Source organism: Eleutherodactylus coqui, chromosome 1 (assembly GCF_035609145.1).
Source record: "Eleutherodactylus coqui strain aEleCoq1 chromosome 1, aEleCoq1.hap1, whole genome shotgun sequence".
Taxonomy (NCBI): Eukaryota; Metazoa; Chordata; class Amphibia; order Anura; family Eleutherodactylidae; genus Eleutherodactylus; species Eleutherodactylus coqui.
Window position 1 is genome coordinate 152,535,415 of NC_089837.1, and position 17,068 is coordinate 152,552,482.

At 43.5% G+C, this 17,068-nt stretch overlaps 1 protein-coding gene across 2 annotated transcripts in view; it reads left to right on the forward strand.

Moving 5' to 3' along the window:
- LOC136626962 (probable cation-transporting ATPase 13A4) overlaps positions 1–16,013 on the forward strand; it is a 119,301-nt gene extending 103,288 nt beyond the window's left edge. For both annotated transcript variants that reach the window (XM_066601919.1, XM_066601927.1), the window contains 6 exons: positions 523–595; positions 2,892–3,063; positions 7,070–7,248; positions 11,376–11,464; positions 12,026–12,106; positions 15,037–16,013. In XM_066601919.1, coding sequence (XP_066458016.1) covers positions 523–595; positions 2,892–3,063; positions 7,070–7,248; positions 11,376–11,464; positions 12,026–12,106; positions 15,037–15,258 — 816 coding nt within the window. In that variant the 3' untranslated portion in view covers positions 15,259–16,013. The remainder of the gene's footprint in view (positions 1–522; positions 596–2,891; positions 3,064–7,069; positions 7,249–11,375; positions 11,465–12,025; positions 12,107–15,036) is intronic.
- The last annotated feature ends 1,055 nt before the right edge of the window (positions 16,014–17,068 follow it).

The following is a 17,068-nucleotide window of genomic DNA, read 5'->3' on the forward strand; positions in this document are numbered from 1 at the left end:
GTAGCAGACTACCAAATGAAGGAGCTAATTACACCTGAGCGGGACACCGATGCCACTCACACAGCCTCTTAATATAGAGGGGGGAGCTGCTTGGTGTATACTCCCACACAGAGTGGATACAAAGTGGCAGACCTTCTGATACATGTAGTGCACCATGCAGACCAGCAACCTATTAATGACGCCATAATAGTTCGGCGGATTGCCCTGCACCTCAAAAAGTGAACCACATGGGTACTGCCACCCTGGGCTCCCCCTGGCATTTTAAAGCCACATTGCATGTGCATAATAGATAATAAATGCAAGGCATTAGTTAGATTTTGGCCAAGATACATTAGCTCACTAACCGCGTCAAGGTTCCTTGCTTGTAGTGAGTAACTCGTTACAAGCAAGGAACCTTGACGTGGTTAGTGATTGTTTTTATGTTTTTATATTTCTCCTTCTGTGACGTTATTATATTAAGCCTCATTCATATGACCTTATCGAATTAGAACACATTACAATAATACTTTTCTTTTCTTGCAGAATCTGCTATCAGTGGGTCTGTATCAGTACCTTGTTCAGGATGTGGGAGTGACAATATTGGTCTGTTTGACAAGTATGTTAGTTAATTGAAAATACATCCTATTTGGTTTTTCATGTATTCTGTATTTTGTACATACTGAGCTTTCCTTTGTCTGGGATTAGAAAAAAAAGAGTCTGCTGGAAACACTCTCCTGAATAGAGATGAGCTGGGGGGAAAAAAGCTGATTATTTTTCTAGTCTCACACAACAAGTCTCATAAAGTAACATTTAAATTGATTTAGACAGGACGACAGTAACAAAAAGACAGCCGCGGTGAATTTATTGATAAACCTATTTGTAAAATGCAGTACAGCAATTTACAGCCTATAAGATCAAAACTTTACAGATAACAGATTGGAGGTATTAAAAAAGACAAAAGTGCGTGGCCTTCAGCACACACAATGAAATAAAGGCAGAAAATGTAACCTACATTTGAAAATGATATCAATGCAGCTGCCACTAAAGGCAACTTCAATGGACACTAAAGGCAGGCCCATTTAGACACAATGATTATTGCTCAAAAGATGTCTTTTGAGCGACAATCGTTATCTCATTTACAGAGCAAGGTGATTGCTCAAACATTGAGCGATCACCTTGTGCTCCGAGCAGAGGATTCAAAAGGCAAGCGGGGCCACTTGCCTTCTGCATCCAGCTGTTCCCCTGCAGAGAAAGCAGAAGACAAGCGGGGAGGCCCGCTTGTCTTGTGCATCCATCTGTTCCCCGCTCTGAACGCCCGGCTGTTACAGCCGAACGCTCCAAGCGGAGGATGCAGAAGACAAGCAGGGTGACCACGCTTGTCTTGTGCATTCAGCTGTTCTCTGCATGGAGCGCCAGGCTGTTATACAGCCGAGCGCTCCAAGCAGGGTATGGAGAACACAGCTGGACCTCTCTGTTCTTAATACCCCGCCTGTCATCAGGGAACGGGATACAGCTAAAACAATAGTATCAGCTGTATCCCACTGTGAATCCCTGATAAGGGATGAGCGAATTTTGAGCGATAATTGTTGAGTGTAAATGGGCCTTTACTTTACCCCCTAGATAGATACATACATTTTCTAAGATACTAATGTTAGTAGTATAGAAATAATTGAAAAAGGCAGCCAATTTTATAATTTTCCTCAGTATTTAAAGGCCAGTCCAATTTTACAGTGAGGTCTAAGCAGATGCACTGATGTCATACAGTGTTCTATCCCAGTTAAGTATATATGTTCACAAATTGGCAAAAGCCATGGTATAATTAACATCAGACTGATTAAGGCCGGCTGCACACGGCCGTGAAGGGCTCCGCCGCGGAATTACGCGGCGGAGCCCGTCACGGCACCCCCCAGAGACCTCAATACCTATCTGCGAACCCGGCGTCCTACATCCCGCATGACGCTTCGGCGTGACGCGCTGCAGCGTCATGTGACACGCCGGCCACGTCACACGACACGCCCACAGCATCACATAACGCGGACGGCCGTGTCATATGATGCGGCCGCGGTAGGCGGGGAAGTGGTGACATGCTATCTTCCGCTGTGCTACAGCGGAAGATAGCGTGATGGACGGCTTCCATTGACTGCAATGGAAGCCGTCCGCGCGCACACCCGCGGCAAATAGAACATGCCGTGGGTGAGGTCGGGTGATTGCACGGTGCGGAATTCCGCAGTGGAATTCCGCACCGTGAGCATTGAGCTATTAGATTCAGTAGAACCTAATAGCTGCGGGCAACGCCGCGGGTTTCCGCCGCGTATTACGCGACGGAAATCCGTCCGTGGGAAGGAGCCCTAAATCTTAGTAGAAAAATGAGTGTATGTTTTTATTCATAGTGCTGCATTTGCTTTAGTATTGATTTTAGTTATTATAAAGAACTCCCCAGCATGCAGATCAGACTGCACCCATTTATTTATACCAAACAATAGCTGTGCAGAAGATTCTGATCAAGGTCATGATTTTCTGGTTACATAGTTAGCTGTTGTTGTTTGTAGACACCTTTTGTCAACCACTCACACTAGAATGTGCCAACGATGTCATGTGATTTGAAAACTGATAAAAGCCTTAAGGGATGGTTTATAAGCTCATAATAATAGCAGTAACAATACAAAGGATGCTTTGTGAAGTATTGGACAAGTGTAGAGTCTGTCCCATAATGGGAAGAACAATGTTGCGTCAGAGCACTTTATTATTGGTTTATTCTGAAAACAAAGCGAACACTTCATGATAATCTGTTAAAGATCTGAGGTGAGATAATCTTGCTTTAAGTAGTTTCAGGAGTTAATTGACACTCAATTATGCTAAATGTTACAGGTATATTGTAAATATAATGTATGTTTTTGTATATTTTACAACAGTGAGTTTAACACAAGCTTATCCAATACTGGCTCCATACAGACCTCCAGCGCAGTTGATATCACCTCCTCTCCTGTTATCTGTGATCTTTAATATTCTTCTCAATATGGCCATTCAGATCTGTGCCTTTGTGTTCGTAAAGAAGCAGCCCTGGTACAGCACAACTAACTTCAGGTATATTCCCACTCAATTGTTTACAAATTTCAATAGCCGAAATACAATCCTGCCTCATGTCAACCAGCTGAGAAGTGCCGAACTGGTCTGGAAGTACTTTTAGATGTTCTACACATTTTTCTTTGTGGTATTCTCTATTAGTCTCCTCACATCTTCAAGGTGCTCTCCTTAAAAGAATTTTGTCATAAGAAAACAAATCAATACTTATCAATATTCCTTCCCAGGCACCCTTCTTACCACATCTTCTAGGTGCTCTCCTTAAAAGGGTTTTGTCTTACTGCATCTTCTATTCACCTATCTTCTCTTGGCTCCTCCAGTCCCCCGAGTCACCTCACTACAAGCCGGCCGGATCCTCTTCTTCCTATTTTGGAGTGTCCATTAGCTGCAGTTCACTTCCTGCAGGGCAATGAACGCCACAAGTCACGTAGCGTTCACTGCCTAGCAGGGAAAGCCGAAACGTTGGCAGCCTGCTTTAGCACGGATGCACAATATCTCGCTACTAGTGTTTCATATAGTATATGAAACACCAGCAGTGAGACATCGCGCATGCGCAGTCGCACTAAAGCAGGCTGCAGAGGATTTAGCATTCCCTGTTAGGCAGTGAATGTTATGTCACTAGTGATGTAGCATACATTGTCCTGCAGGAAGCAGAATGACGGCAATGTACGCCTTGTCACAGGAAGAAGAGGATTCGGCTGGCTGGAGGTGATGTGACTCGGTGCACTGGAAGAACCAGGAGAAGATTGGTGAGGTGAAGATCTGGTAAGAAGACTGACGGGGAAGAAATAGGTAAGTATAGAATTTTTTGTTAATGACAGAACCCCGTTAAGGAGAAGCAATACCCTTCTCGACCCACGCCATAGGCTTTTCACCCAGCCAAGCAAGCAAGCTACTGCACACTGATGAGGGGCAAAACACCCAAACCGTTTGTCTGTACATAGTTTGTCTTTTCCTTCTGGAGAAGATTCTGGCTTTGGGATGTATTCCTAGCTGCTATTACAAGACTTGTAAGGGACCTTCCACATTGGCAGAATTATTCTGCTGGGATGGAACACAATTTGCCGCTGTGGAATTCTGCACCATGATCCACAGGGAGTGGAATAGCAGGGAGGACATAGACAGCAGAAAGCCACTGTACAATATCTATATCTGTCTGGTTTCAATTGCCACTAAGGACATTATTATATAGGGATTTATACAGCTGTAGTTGATTTCAGGGTGAGCTGCATAAACCAGTATTTAGTTAGTGGTGACTGCAGGTAGCAAGAACTATCATTTTGATTCTATATAGTTGTCTGTAGGAAAGCAAGAGATTCAGTCTTCTAGATCAAGAGTAACCCCTTGTGAAGTGAACCCTTTGGAATTACCTAAATTTCTGCATTGATTATAAAAGGGGTTTGATTGTAAACAAGCATAATATAATAAATAATAATTCCTTTTTTTATATAGCACAGACATATTACATGACTTGTTATTGGGGTTGACAATTTATATTAACCCATCCAAACACAGGGAGAACATGCAGATGTTGTCCTTGGTGTGATCTGAACCGAGGACCATAGCACAGTGCTATTCACTAAGCCACCATGCTGTACCAATCTAACTAAACTAACAGGCTGGGTTCACACAGGGCGGATTTGTTGCAGTTTTGCTGCGGTTTTTCCGAACTACTTCTGCGGCAAAACCGCTTCAAAGGTTATTTTTGTCTTGCGTATTTTCCGCGCTGGAAAATCCGCAAGCGTTTTTTTCCGCAGCCCTTTTTTACTTTTGCAGCGTATTTTGGTGCAGATTTTGCTGCGTCCATGGAGGTCTATGGACAAAAAAGCGCTGTGGAAAAGTCAAAAGAATTGACATGCTGCATCTTGAAAAACCACACCGCAGCTGCATTTCCGCCCTGCAGCAGTGCGGAAAAAATCCGTCCTGTGAGAACAGCTTTTTGCCCAAACACATTTGCACTGCATTGCACTGCAAATGCAGCGGCTTTACCGCAGTGCGGATATGCAACGGCAAACCACGCCAGAACCGCAGCAAATCCGCCCTGTGTAAACCCAGGCTTAGGGCGCCCACCCACTGGCGTTTTTTTTCACTGCGAAATTCGCAGGTTTTTTTTTTCTGCAGGGGGTCTATGGGACTTGTAATGTAAAAATCGCGATCGCGCAAAATCGCGATTTACCGCGATATCGCGATTTTGCGCGATCGCGATTTTAGCTTTGCATGTCCCATAGCCCAAAGACCCCTGCAGAAAAAAAAAACGCTGCGAATTTCGCAGTAAAAAAACGCTAGTGGGTGGGCACCCTTACTGTTGTATTGTTTGTGTCTTTTACTGTGTACATTGAGTAAACATTCACATCACAGGGATACATAGTAAGTGAACTCTTGAATTCAAAGGTGTTTTCCATATGTGTGCTATTGCTCCTGGGGGAGCCCAGGATGGCCTGCCAGTGTGGCGTACTGTGGTGATACAGGGCAATTCATTGCTTTGCCAGTAGAGGTTGTATTCCTTTATGGTGTGGCACACTTAATCTATAGCTGGCATCCTTGGTATCAGTTCATATGTGCGGACTCTGTTGTCTATAGTCACCCCTCCCCCAATCTTGGGTTGCGTTGAGTGGCTGCACATTACTTTGCACTGAACATTTAGCCCCCTCATATTGCAATCTGGCTTTCTGCATGCTACTAGGGGCTATGGTGATTGCTCCTGCCCTGCAGTATCAGGTGATGCATATTTGGCTTCCTTTTCTGTGAGTTATATCTTTGTACATTTTTTCTCTCACCCCTTTGATTTTAAAAGGCTACTAGAGAGGTAAGTATGGCTTATTTTTCCATATCTGCACCCCTCACCCGATTGTTTATCACACTCTGGATGTCTCCCATGTATATTGAACTTACTTCCATTCAGTGCATGCTCCTGTCTGATACTTATCAGACACTATCATGATGTTTAGATTTTTCCCTGCTTTCTCTTTATCTATACTGTGCTATTATTGCCATGATGCATCAGCACAGCATCAGATGACTAGTTAGAGAAAGTACCATCTATGCCTATTGGGAGGACAGTGTCATATCATTACCTTCTATATTATATATTCATTAACACAGATGTTAACTTACCTTTTCTCCCTGCACTGTGGATATTTACTAATAAAATGTGGACTGATTGTTATTTAAGTCATAATTCTACACACATATACTAAATAAACTAATAACATGTAACAGTTGTGCACATTGAGTAATCAATGCAAAGATCCAGGGGCGTTTATACAATAATCTAATGTAGGCAAAACTAAGGGGCAGATTTATTAAACTTTCTAAATGAAAAGGTATCTTTGTTGCCTATAGCAACCAGTCCCAGCACAGCTTTAATTTTTTAAGAGTACTATAAGAAATGAAAGCTGTGCTGTGATTGGTTGCTATGGGAAAACATCATTTTTTTCTATTAGACCTTTTCATAAATAAATATGCCCCTAAACATCTCACTGTATTATATGGAATTAGCTAAGCTTTTAGGGATTTGTCTGAGGACATTATCAATGACTGTTTCCACTAACAACCAACAAAATTGTGAATGTGGCACTTAGGTATAATGTAAATCAATGCATATTCCTACACAAAATCCTGCATGCCATCCTATCACACAGGCATGTATGTGTCTTATGCTTTTGGAGTTAAAAGGGCTTGTCTCACAACAGGTTTTACCTGTCATGCACGCACCCCAGCCATGGTTCAGTTCCAAAGTGAATGGCAGCGGGTGGCCACTCATGCTCACCAACACTCCATTCAGTGGGACCACCGGAGATAGCCGACTCACTGCGATTAACTTCCGAACTGAGATGCAGGTGGGGTATCTGCATGACGGGTAAAACCTGTCATGAGACGACCCCTTTAATGGACTTGATCACTTGTTTTATTGTGAACCTTTGATTTAGAGTCTATGTTGTCACATTAAATAGTAAATGTTCAATATGATTCTTATATTTATGGTCATATTTTCATGTTCTGTTTTTAGTGCTTGTATAACCAATGAGAGTAATTTTGGAAATGGGAGCATTACAGATCTTCAGCAATTTAATGAGTATCAAAATTATGAAACCACATCGTTGTGGTCGATAGCAACGACTAGCTGTGTAATTCTTGCCTTTGTGTTCTCCAAGGGAAAACCATTCAGAAAGCCTATATACACAAACTGTAAGTATACTATTAACACAGTGAAAGGAATATAATCTTTTGAAAAGTTTGTAAGAAGAAAAAGAACAAATATTCTGTTGACTTTGGGTTGCATTGCAATAAAATTCATGAAAAGGTGTTAAAAGTTTGTATACATAGATATCAAAAATTAAAGGGGTTTTCTGGGACATTAAAAATAAAGAGGCTTAAAATTAAGTAAAATTGAATACTATCTTGGAAGAAGCTGAGACCATTCATTATTCATGTGACTGCTCAGCCCCTCACAGGTTTCAGTGGTTTTTCTTTCACGGCTGCAGAAGCCTGTGAGTAGCTGGCTGGGCATGTAGTGCTGGACAGGGATTCGCCGGAACAGCTGAGTATTCAATTTTCCTTAATTTTAAGCCTGTTTAACCTTTTGTTTGTGCCCTGGAAAACCCCTTTAAAGGAGTTTCCCACGTGTGCAGTGGTCAGGTGTGGTATTACAGGCACAGGTTTCAATTAGGTGAATGGAACTGTTTCTGTACATTGTGCAGTGACCCAGTGTGGTATTACAGAGTTACCTACATCCTGCTCCTCAGCTAGCCTGGCGAGCAGCTGATTGACTGGAGACCCCGGGCGGTGGCCCCCTACCAATCATCTATTGTGGATAAGTCATCATTTAAATTCCCCAAGTTAATTAAATACTTTAGCAGTAAGCACTTTAAAACAGCTACAGAAATGAAACCACCATGAATCTGCTTCTAGGACAGACTAAATGTACTACAGGCGATATACAAATTTTGTGTCCATCTTTCCAAAGACCATGTGCTTCTGTTTCAAAGGAGTATACAAGCTATAATGTGCCTCTTCTTTCTACTTCTCACTGGCCAAATGTAATCAGTAAGAAAGGGCACATGCCTGCATGCAATATACACTTCATTTTAAACCCCCAAATGGCATTTTGGAGTATTGGATATTGTATATTACTAGAGATGAGCGAACGTACTCGTCCGAGCTTGATACTCGTTCGAGTATTAGCGTGTTCGAGATGCTCGATACTCGTGACGAGTACCACGCGATGTTCGAGTTACTTTCACTTTCATCTCTGAGACGTTAGCGCGCTTTTCTGGCCAATAGAAAGACAGGGAAGGCATTACAACTTCCCCCTGCGACGTTCAAGCCCTATACCACCCCCCTGCAGTGAGTGGCTGGCGAGATCAGGTGTCACCCGAGTATAAAAATCAGCCCATCCCGCGGCTCGCCACAGATTTGTTCTGACATAGAGGAGGGAAAGTGCTGTTGGTGCCGGAGCTGCTATAGGGAGAGTGTTAGGAGTATTTTTGGCTTCAAGAACCCCAACGGTCCTTCTTAGGGCCACATCTAATCGTGTGCAGTAGTGTGGAGGCTGCTTTTTGCAGTGTTGCACTTTTTTTTTTTTTGTATATCGGCCGTGCGGAGCATTGTGCCCTGCAGTAATTATACATAGTGCAGGGCCAGTAGTGGTTAGGCAGGGACAGAAGACATATATTGTGAGGCAGGGACAGAAGACATATATTGTGAGGCAGGGACAGAAGACATATATTTATTGAATGTAGGCAGTGGGCCTTTGCAAAAACATTTGGGGAAAAAAATCTATTTGGGCTGCCTGTGACTGTCCTCAGTATACTGGGTCTCTGCTGGGTGTAGTTGTCCTCCTAATTCATACGCAGCCAGCTAAGTGTTACAGCAGGCTTGCGCAAAATTCTTTCCTGGCTCTGTGTTGGCTGTTAAATCACCGCTGTATTCCAGTCCACAGTGCAACAGTCTACAGTTATTTTACATATTCCAGGGCCAGTAGTGGTGACGCAGAGAGAGAAGACATATACAGTGCATATAGGCAGTGGGCCTTTCCAAAAACATTTGGGGAAAAAAATCTATTTGGGCTGCCTGTGACTGTCCTCAGTGTACTGGGTCTGTGCTGGGTGTAGTTGTCCTCCTAATTCATACGCAGCCAGCAAAGTGTTACAGCAGGCTTGCGCAAAATTATTTCCTGGCGTTCCGTAAGCGAAGTCAGCCTCCAACCACAGGCCAATAAGCAGCACATTTAATTACAGCGTTCTGTTTCTGCACTACTGGTAATACACCATGCTGAGGGGTAGGGGTAGGCCTATAGGACGTGGACGCGGGCGAGGACGCGGAGGCCCAAGTCAGGGTGTGGGCACCGAATAATCCACCAACTGTTTCCCAAAGCGCCCCCTCGCGCCATGCCACCCTGCAGAGGTCAAGGTGCTCTACAGTGTGGCAGTTTTTCACAGAGACGCCTGACGACCGACGAACAGTGGTGTGCAACCTTTGTCGCGCCAAGATCAGCTGGGGAGCCACCAGCATGCGCAGGCATATGATGGCCAAGCACCCCACAAGGTGGGACGAAGGCCGTTCACCGCCTCCGGTTTGCACCACTGCCTCTCCCCCTGTGCCCCAACCTGCCACTGAGATCCAACCCCCCTCTGAGGACACAGTCACTACCGTCTCCTGGCCTGCACCCACACCCTCACCTCCGCTGTCCTCGGCCCCATCCAGCAATGTCTCTCAGCGCAGCGTCCAGACGTCGCTAGCGCCACTGTTTGAGCGCAAGCGCAAGTACGCCGCCACGCACCCGCACGCTCAAGCGTTAAACGTGCACATTGCCAAATTGATCAGCCTAGAGATGCTGCCGTATAGGCTTGTGGAAAGGAAGGCTTTCAAAAGCATGATGGCGGCGGCGGCCCTGCGCTACTCTGTTCCCAGTTGCCACTACTTTTCCCGATGTGCCGTCCCAGCCCTGCACGACCACGTCTCCCGCAACATTGTACGCGCCCTCACCAACGCTGTTACTGCCAAGGTCCACTTAACAATGGACACGTGGACAAGCACAGGCGGGCAGGGCCACTATATCTCCCTGATGGCACATTGGGTGAATTTAGTGGAGGCTGGGACAGAGTCAGAGCCTGGGACCACTCACGTCCTACCCACCCCCCGAATTGCGGGCCCCAGCTCGGTGGTGGTATCTGCGGCGGTGTATGCTTCCTCCACTATACCACCCTCCTCCTCCTCCTACGCAACCTCTGTCTCGCAATCAAGATGTGTCAGCAGCAGCACGTCGCCAGCAGTCGGTGTCGCGCGGCACGGCAGCACAGCGGTGGGCAAGCGTCAGCAGGCCGTGCTGAAACTACTCAGCTTAGGAGAGAAGAGGCACACGGCCCACGAACTGCTGCAGGGTCTGACAGAGCAGACCGACCGCTGGCTTGCGCCGCTGAGCCTCCAACCGGGCATGGTCGTGTGTGACAACGGCCGTAATCTGGTGGAGGCTCTGCAGCTCGGCAGCCTCACGCACGTGCCATGCCTGGCCCATGTCTTTAATTTGGTGGTTCAGCGCTTTCTGAAAAGCTACCCAAACTTGTCATACCTGCTCGGAAAGGTGCGCCGGGTCAGCGCACATTTCCGCAACTCCAAGACGGACGCTGCCACCCTGCGGACCCTGCAACATCGGTTTAATCTGCCAGTGCACCGATTGCTGTGCGACGTGCCCACACGGTGGAACACTACGCTCCACATGTTGGCCAGGCTCTATGAGCAGCGTAGAGCTATTGTGGAATACCAACTCCAACATGGGCGGAATAGTGGGAGTCAGCCTCCTCAATTCTTTACAGAAGAGTGGGCCTGGTTGGCAGACATCTGCCAGGTCCTTGGAAACTTTGAGTAGTCTACCCAGATGGAGTCTATACTTACCCGGCTGCACAATTTAGCGCTGTCCCCCCTAAGGTCCTTGCGCAGCCTTTGTACTCATCCAGACTAAAAACTGCATGCTGTGTGCACGCACTCCCATTGATCACCATTGGAGTGCACATGCACAGCGAGCAGCTTTCGGTCTGGCTGTACGGTCCATGCATATTTTCAGGGAGCCAGCTAAATATAAGAAATACCTCCCCAAAGTCCAGGGACCCTGCCGTATGAGGATTATAACTTAGTTTATGGTGCTGATACCTTGTGACTGGTTCCCTTTAAGCCCCTTTTACACAGCACAATTATCGTGCAAATCACTCGTTAGATCATAATTTACTGAATATGCTGTGGACTGCATTGTTATGGGTATTGGGATAAAGAAGTGGTATGTATGTACATAATACTGTTGTCTTTCTTATTTTTGACAGATATTTTTTGCACTCTGCTTCCAATACAATTAGGAGTTTGTCTTTTTGTTTTGTTTGCTGATATTGAGCGCATTTACCGGGGTTTACAAGTGAGTATTCCTTTCATTAATAATATTACCTTGCATGGCAATACAATATCATTATATTGTTAGTGAATGCAATTTCATGGCCAAAAATAAAAAGTAAGATTATTTCCAGTACTGACTGTCATAATGAAAAAAATGTAGCATTAGTACATTTAAATCTGTCAACAGATTACGCAGCTTTCACATCTGCGGCAGGGGGTTCTGTTTTCCTGCTCTGTTATGGGAGTAGGAAAGGCGAATCCCCTGGCCGAACAGATCCATCTTATAACTGAACCGACCCGTGCCGAACGGACCTCATTGACTATAATGGAGTCTGTTTGTCCCCACTCAGCTGTCCGGCAGGACTTTTTTTTCCAATATTTTGTGCCGGATCTGCCGAGGAACCTCCAAACGGGGGTTCTAGCACAGATGTGAAAGCAGCCTTATACACACAAGTTGTACATTTTAGTAGCATCTTTAAAAATGTTACTTTACTTATTTAGATTATATGAAAGCAAATGATACGAATGGATAACATTTGAATATTACAAGTTATTACAATATGTGTTTTTTTTCCCATTCTAGCTTGTCTGCACTCCCACTATCTGGAGGATAGCCCTTCTTATCTTGTTGATCATTTTCTTTCTTATATCTTTCACTGTTGAGGTAAGGTGAACTGATGTTATTAAAATGGGTATTTTCAAATAATGTAAAATTTCCATTGGATGTTTAAGGGATGCAACATAGTAAGATAGTAAGTAAGGCTGAAATAAGACATATGGTCCATTCAGTTCAGCCTATTATCCCGCAATGTTGATCCAGAGGAAGGCAAAAAATCCCAATGAGGTAGAAGCCAATTTTCCTCATTCAAAAAAAAATATATTTTCGACTCTAGCAATCTAACAGTCAGAATAATTCAACAACTCCTCAAAAGTAATCAGTGACTAGAACATATAATATTGTTACACTCAAGATAGGCGTCCAGGCTCCTCTAAAGCTCTTTTATTGAGTTCACCATCACTGTGTCCTCAGGCAGAGAGTTCCATAGTCTCACTGCTCTTACAGTAAAGAACCCCCTTCTATGTCTGTGGAGAAACCTTCTTTTCTCTAGATGTAGAGGATGCCCTCTTTTTACAGTCACAGTCCTGGGTATAAATAGATCCTGGGAGAGATTGCTGTATTGTACCCTGATATATCTATATATAGTTATTAGGTCACCCCTCAACTGTTTTTTCTTCTAAACTAAATTGCCTCATTTTTGATAACCTCTGTGGGCATTGTAGTCCGCCCATTCCATTCATTAATTGATTTGCCCATTTTTAAACCCACCCTAGCTCTGATATTTTCTTCTTGAGCATCAGTTTCCAAAATTGTATAAATATTCCATGTGTGGTCTGATCACTGATTTGTAAAGAGGAAGAACAATGTTCTCATCATCTGCCCCTAACCTATATTCATGCACCCCATGATCCTATTTGCCTTGGCAGCAGCTGCCTGACACTGGTTGTTCCAGTTAAGCTTACAGTTAACTAAAATTCCCAAGTCCTTTTCCATGTCAGTTTTTCCCAGTGGTTTCCCATTTGGTGTGTAATGGTGACATGTATTTCCACTGCCAATGTGCAAAACTTTACATTTATCAGTGTTTAAACCTACTTTGCTTTTTTTCTGCCCAAGTCTCCAACTTATCCAGATCCTCTTGCAACCATATACTGTCCTCTCCAGTTTATTACTTTACATAGTTTTAACATCATCTCCAAATTTGATATTTTACTGTACAATCCTCTGCATTAATAAATCTATTAATAAGAATAGGGCCCAGTACTGACTCCTGTGATACCCTACTAGTAACAGTGACCCAATCAGAGTATGTACCATTTACAAGCACCCTCTGCTTCCCATTACTGACCAGTTACTTACAGACATTCTTGCTCAGACCAAGCATTCTCATATTATATACCAACCTTTTATGCGGCACACTATCAAAGGCTTTGGAAAAATCTAGATACTCAAGATCCAATGACTCTCCCCGATCCAGGCTAGAACTTACATCCTCATAGAAGGAAAAGCTTGATAAGGCAAGGAAACGTGGAAGATGATTAGTCTAAAAAAAGACAGAAAAAGATAATGTAGCTGTTTGCAATACAAAGTGCGAATAATAAGCATGGCATAAATGGACTTACAGAAGTTCACAGTTGGTCTTTAGTAGGGATAAGAGTGAAAATGAAGGAGTTCAGTGTTATATAAAGCTCTAAAATGCCATGGTTTGATTTTCATGTATCTTCTTTGTTGTGTTAAAACATAGCGGAGATGGGAAAACCACTGAATACAAGGTGGCCAAGAGGCTGAGCTAATGGAAACAGCCAAACACACAAGCAGTGTAGCTCAGCTGTTTCCTTAGCTCTCCAGTTATAAAAACAGCATAGTGCTCTGTCCTATGCTGTTCTGTAATCCCCATTGACTCTTACAAGATTTATGTAGCTCAGTAATTTCTGTATGTCTGACTACCCTGAATTTAGTGGCTGGGGGCAATGGGGTCAAGAACAGAAGATAGGTACATGTCCCCACCAGAGGTGCTGTCTATTACAGGTGATATTACAGCCTTAAATACACTCTTTGTCAAAAAAGAGAAAAAAAAGCAAGCACCTAGGACTTGTCATTTTGTGCAAAAGTCAACATGCAGTTACAACTGAGGCAGATATGCAAATGATTAGAATTGTGGCGTGATTAGATGAATGGTCTTGTCACATGAGACCCTAAAAGTAGTTACAATCTGGGCCTATAAAAAGACTCTGAGAAGCTACTTGTGCACAGTGGATCTCTTTTTCTGCTTGTATAGAGCTTGTTGACCACTATATATGCCTTTAGGGTGCAATTGAAAACATTTGCCAGAGTTTGGGAGGGAACCACCTGGGCTATTCTGACCAGACTATTAGGAGGTCTTGGGACTATTGGATGCGTGAGGGCACACACAAGGCAACCGGGCTCAGGACACCTTTGACAGACCACCAGTAGAGAGGATTGTCTGATCGTCCAACAAGCATGAACAGCTCCAACTGCTTCATTGTCTGCCTTACAAACACAGGTGTCACTATTATTATAGGCCCCTGTGTCTATCAAATCCATTTCCAAGTTCTTGGCTGAAGGACATTTGGTCTCGCAGTGCCCATTACATACTGCTTTTGACACACACCTCTGTTTGCAGTGGTGCCAAGGGACGACAAACTTGGACTACTGAGTGGAACCGGGTTGTCTTTAGCGATGATCTTGCATCCAAGCTCGAGAATGCTCAACCTCCCTACAAGTGTTCAGATTTCCAATTCTTCTGTAATCACTTTTGTCAATGTTACAATCATCCATATAAAGTTTAATTTGATTCCAAGAACTCCTAGGTGCTTGATTTTTTTTACAATGAGTATAAACTCTAAAGTAAGTTCACCTTCTGTCTTATTGCCACTATATACTGTATGTTCAAACTGTATTCATTTCTTCTAACTTAATAGCGAAAACTTTGACTCTTCACAGATAGTTTTTGCTATATTACAATAATTACCACAGTGCTATATTTACTATTGGTTTTCCATTTTTTTTTCTTTAAGGAATCTGTTATTGAAAATAGACGCCTTTGGCTGTTTCTGAAACAAATTTTCAAATATCAGTCTCGCAGCAAGTACAGAGAAATCTACAGGGCTCTGCAGAAAGACCCCAGTTGGCCTCCAGTCAATACAAAACAGTATGTTAACATGCTGGATGAAGAACACAGGGGAGCTTTCTACACTAACCCATGTTACAAGTCTGATGAAAATGGAAATTGTGAATAATTAATGAAATATAAAATAAATCTAAAGCAATTATAGCTATTTCTCACTATGTGGAGCACAACAAGCAGCGCAGAAGCCGTTACTGACAAAGCACATGCAAGTCCTTATAGTTGTGAATGCAGAATGGAATATTCGTTTTGCTCATTATTTCTGGCTATAGTTTTCATATATTTAGATTTACATATGTAAATATATATGTTACTAGCTCAAGAACTGACAAAGTAAGATTTCTTCTGTGCAAAAATACTAAATTATGTTCTTTAAAGGGAACCTAGCAGCACTTTTTACCCTACTAATCAATGGTTTAGTTTTGTCCCACTATGTAGTTGTAATTTTCACGGCCGCACAACGGGAGAAAAACACGCCCATCTGTTTAGCCCCTCACAGGGAAGGGGAAGCGAGATGGCCTGGCATCCTTACCAGCCCACCCTGCCTAATTTATATGCCGCTTACGAACTTTTTAAACATCGATTCTTCAGGTAGGGATTTTCAATGAGCCATGAAAAAATGTTTCCTAAACAGATGTAGATGATAATTCTTGCGTTGGGCTTGGTTTAGTGTGGTAAAAAGTGCAGAAACAGTTTTGTTACGTTTGTCCTGTACTGTTAACAAAACCCTGAGATGACCTGGTACTGGGGCAGCCAGAACGAACGCAGAAGCTTGCTGTACGGGTGGCTAGACGCAGGAACAGACAGACAAACAAGGCCTTTGCGTCCACCTACAAACGGACGAAGGGGACAGGACAAGGCTTGGACACCAACGGATGGGTAGGACAAACAAACAAGAACTGGGCGTCCACAACCAATGGACGGGTGGAAAGACATAGACTGGAATATAGACATACAATCACTGATAATGGCCATATACTTACGGATACAGGAGGGCAAATATCTACATATAGACATAGGACAAAGACTGACAAACAGCCAAAACACTTACTAAGCATACCTGCATGCATACACAGATGGAACAGATAAGGTACAAGGTATTGCTTCGTATTTTGGCAAAGATACTTTAGCCCGTGGTCCCAATTCAAGGGTTCTAGTTGTCTCGTGGGTCCCTACTCTAATGAGACAACTAACCCCGGAAAACTGCCTACAAGCACTGCGATCGTCCAGATAGGGATAACCCCATGCTGGAACCTATAGACCTAACTCAGCGTAGATGGTAAAAGATCCAAGCAGCACAGGACATAGTTCACACCAAACATCATGGAATGCATACAAACCAGAACAGGACTGTTCATGCGACATGTCTGGCACCCAGCACAGACACACAGAACATATCACAGCTCACACCCACAGAATAACAAGCATGAATGCAAACACAAAGTGGAATGAGGAAAAACAACTCCCTCCAGCTGAGGGGCTACAATTAATATGCAACAGATCAGTGGGGATTATCTGTCTGGAGAACTCCACACCCAGCCAGCTCAATTATCCCACATTTGTAAAGGTGTGCTCCTGGGAACCTGTAGAACAACAGGTCCCAGCAGCACAACCCAATGGGTTTAAAGAGACCTATATGTAGCAATAGTAATATAAAATAATAAAATTTCGTTTGCTACATCTTTATTACACTATGATAAAGCAGCCTCCCATTAGAAACCACATTATTGTAACAATATGGAGATTGAGATACATAACAATAATAATCAGAATAAGTAATTGAATGATCTCTTTACAAGCAGCCTGTTAATTACTACCTTTTGCAAGAGAAAGAATTGAGTCTTAGGGCTAATTCACATGAGAGTATGCTATTTTACGCTGGCTGCTTTGCGTCTGAAAATCGTATTAATAAAGAATAGCTG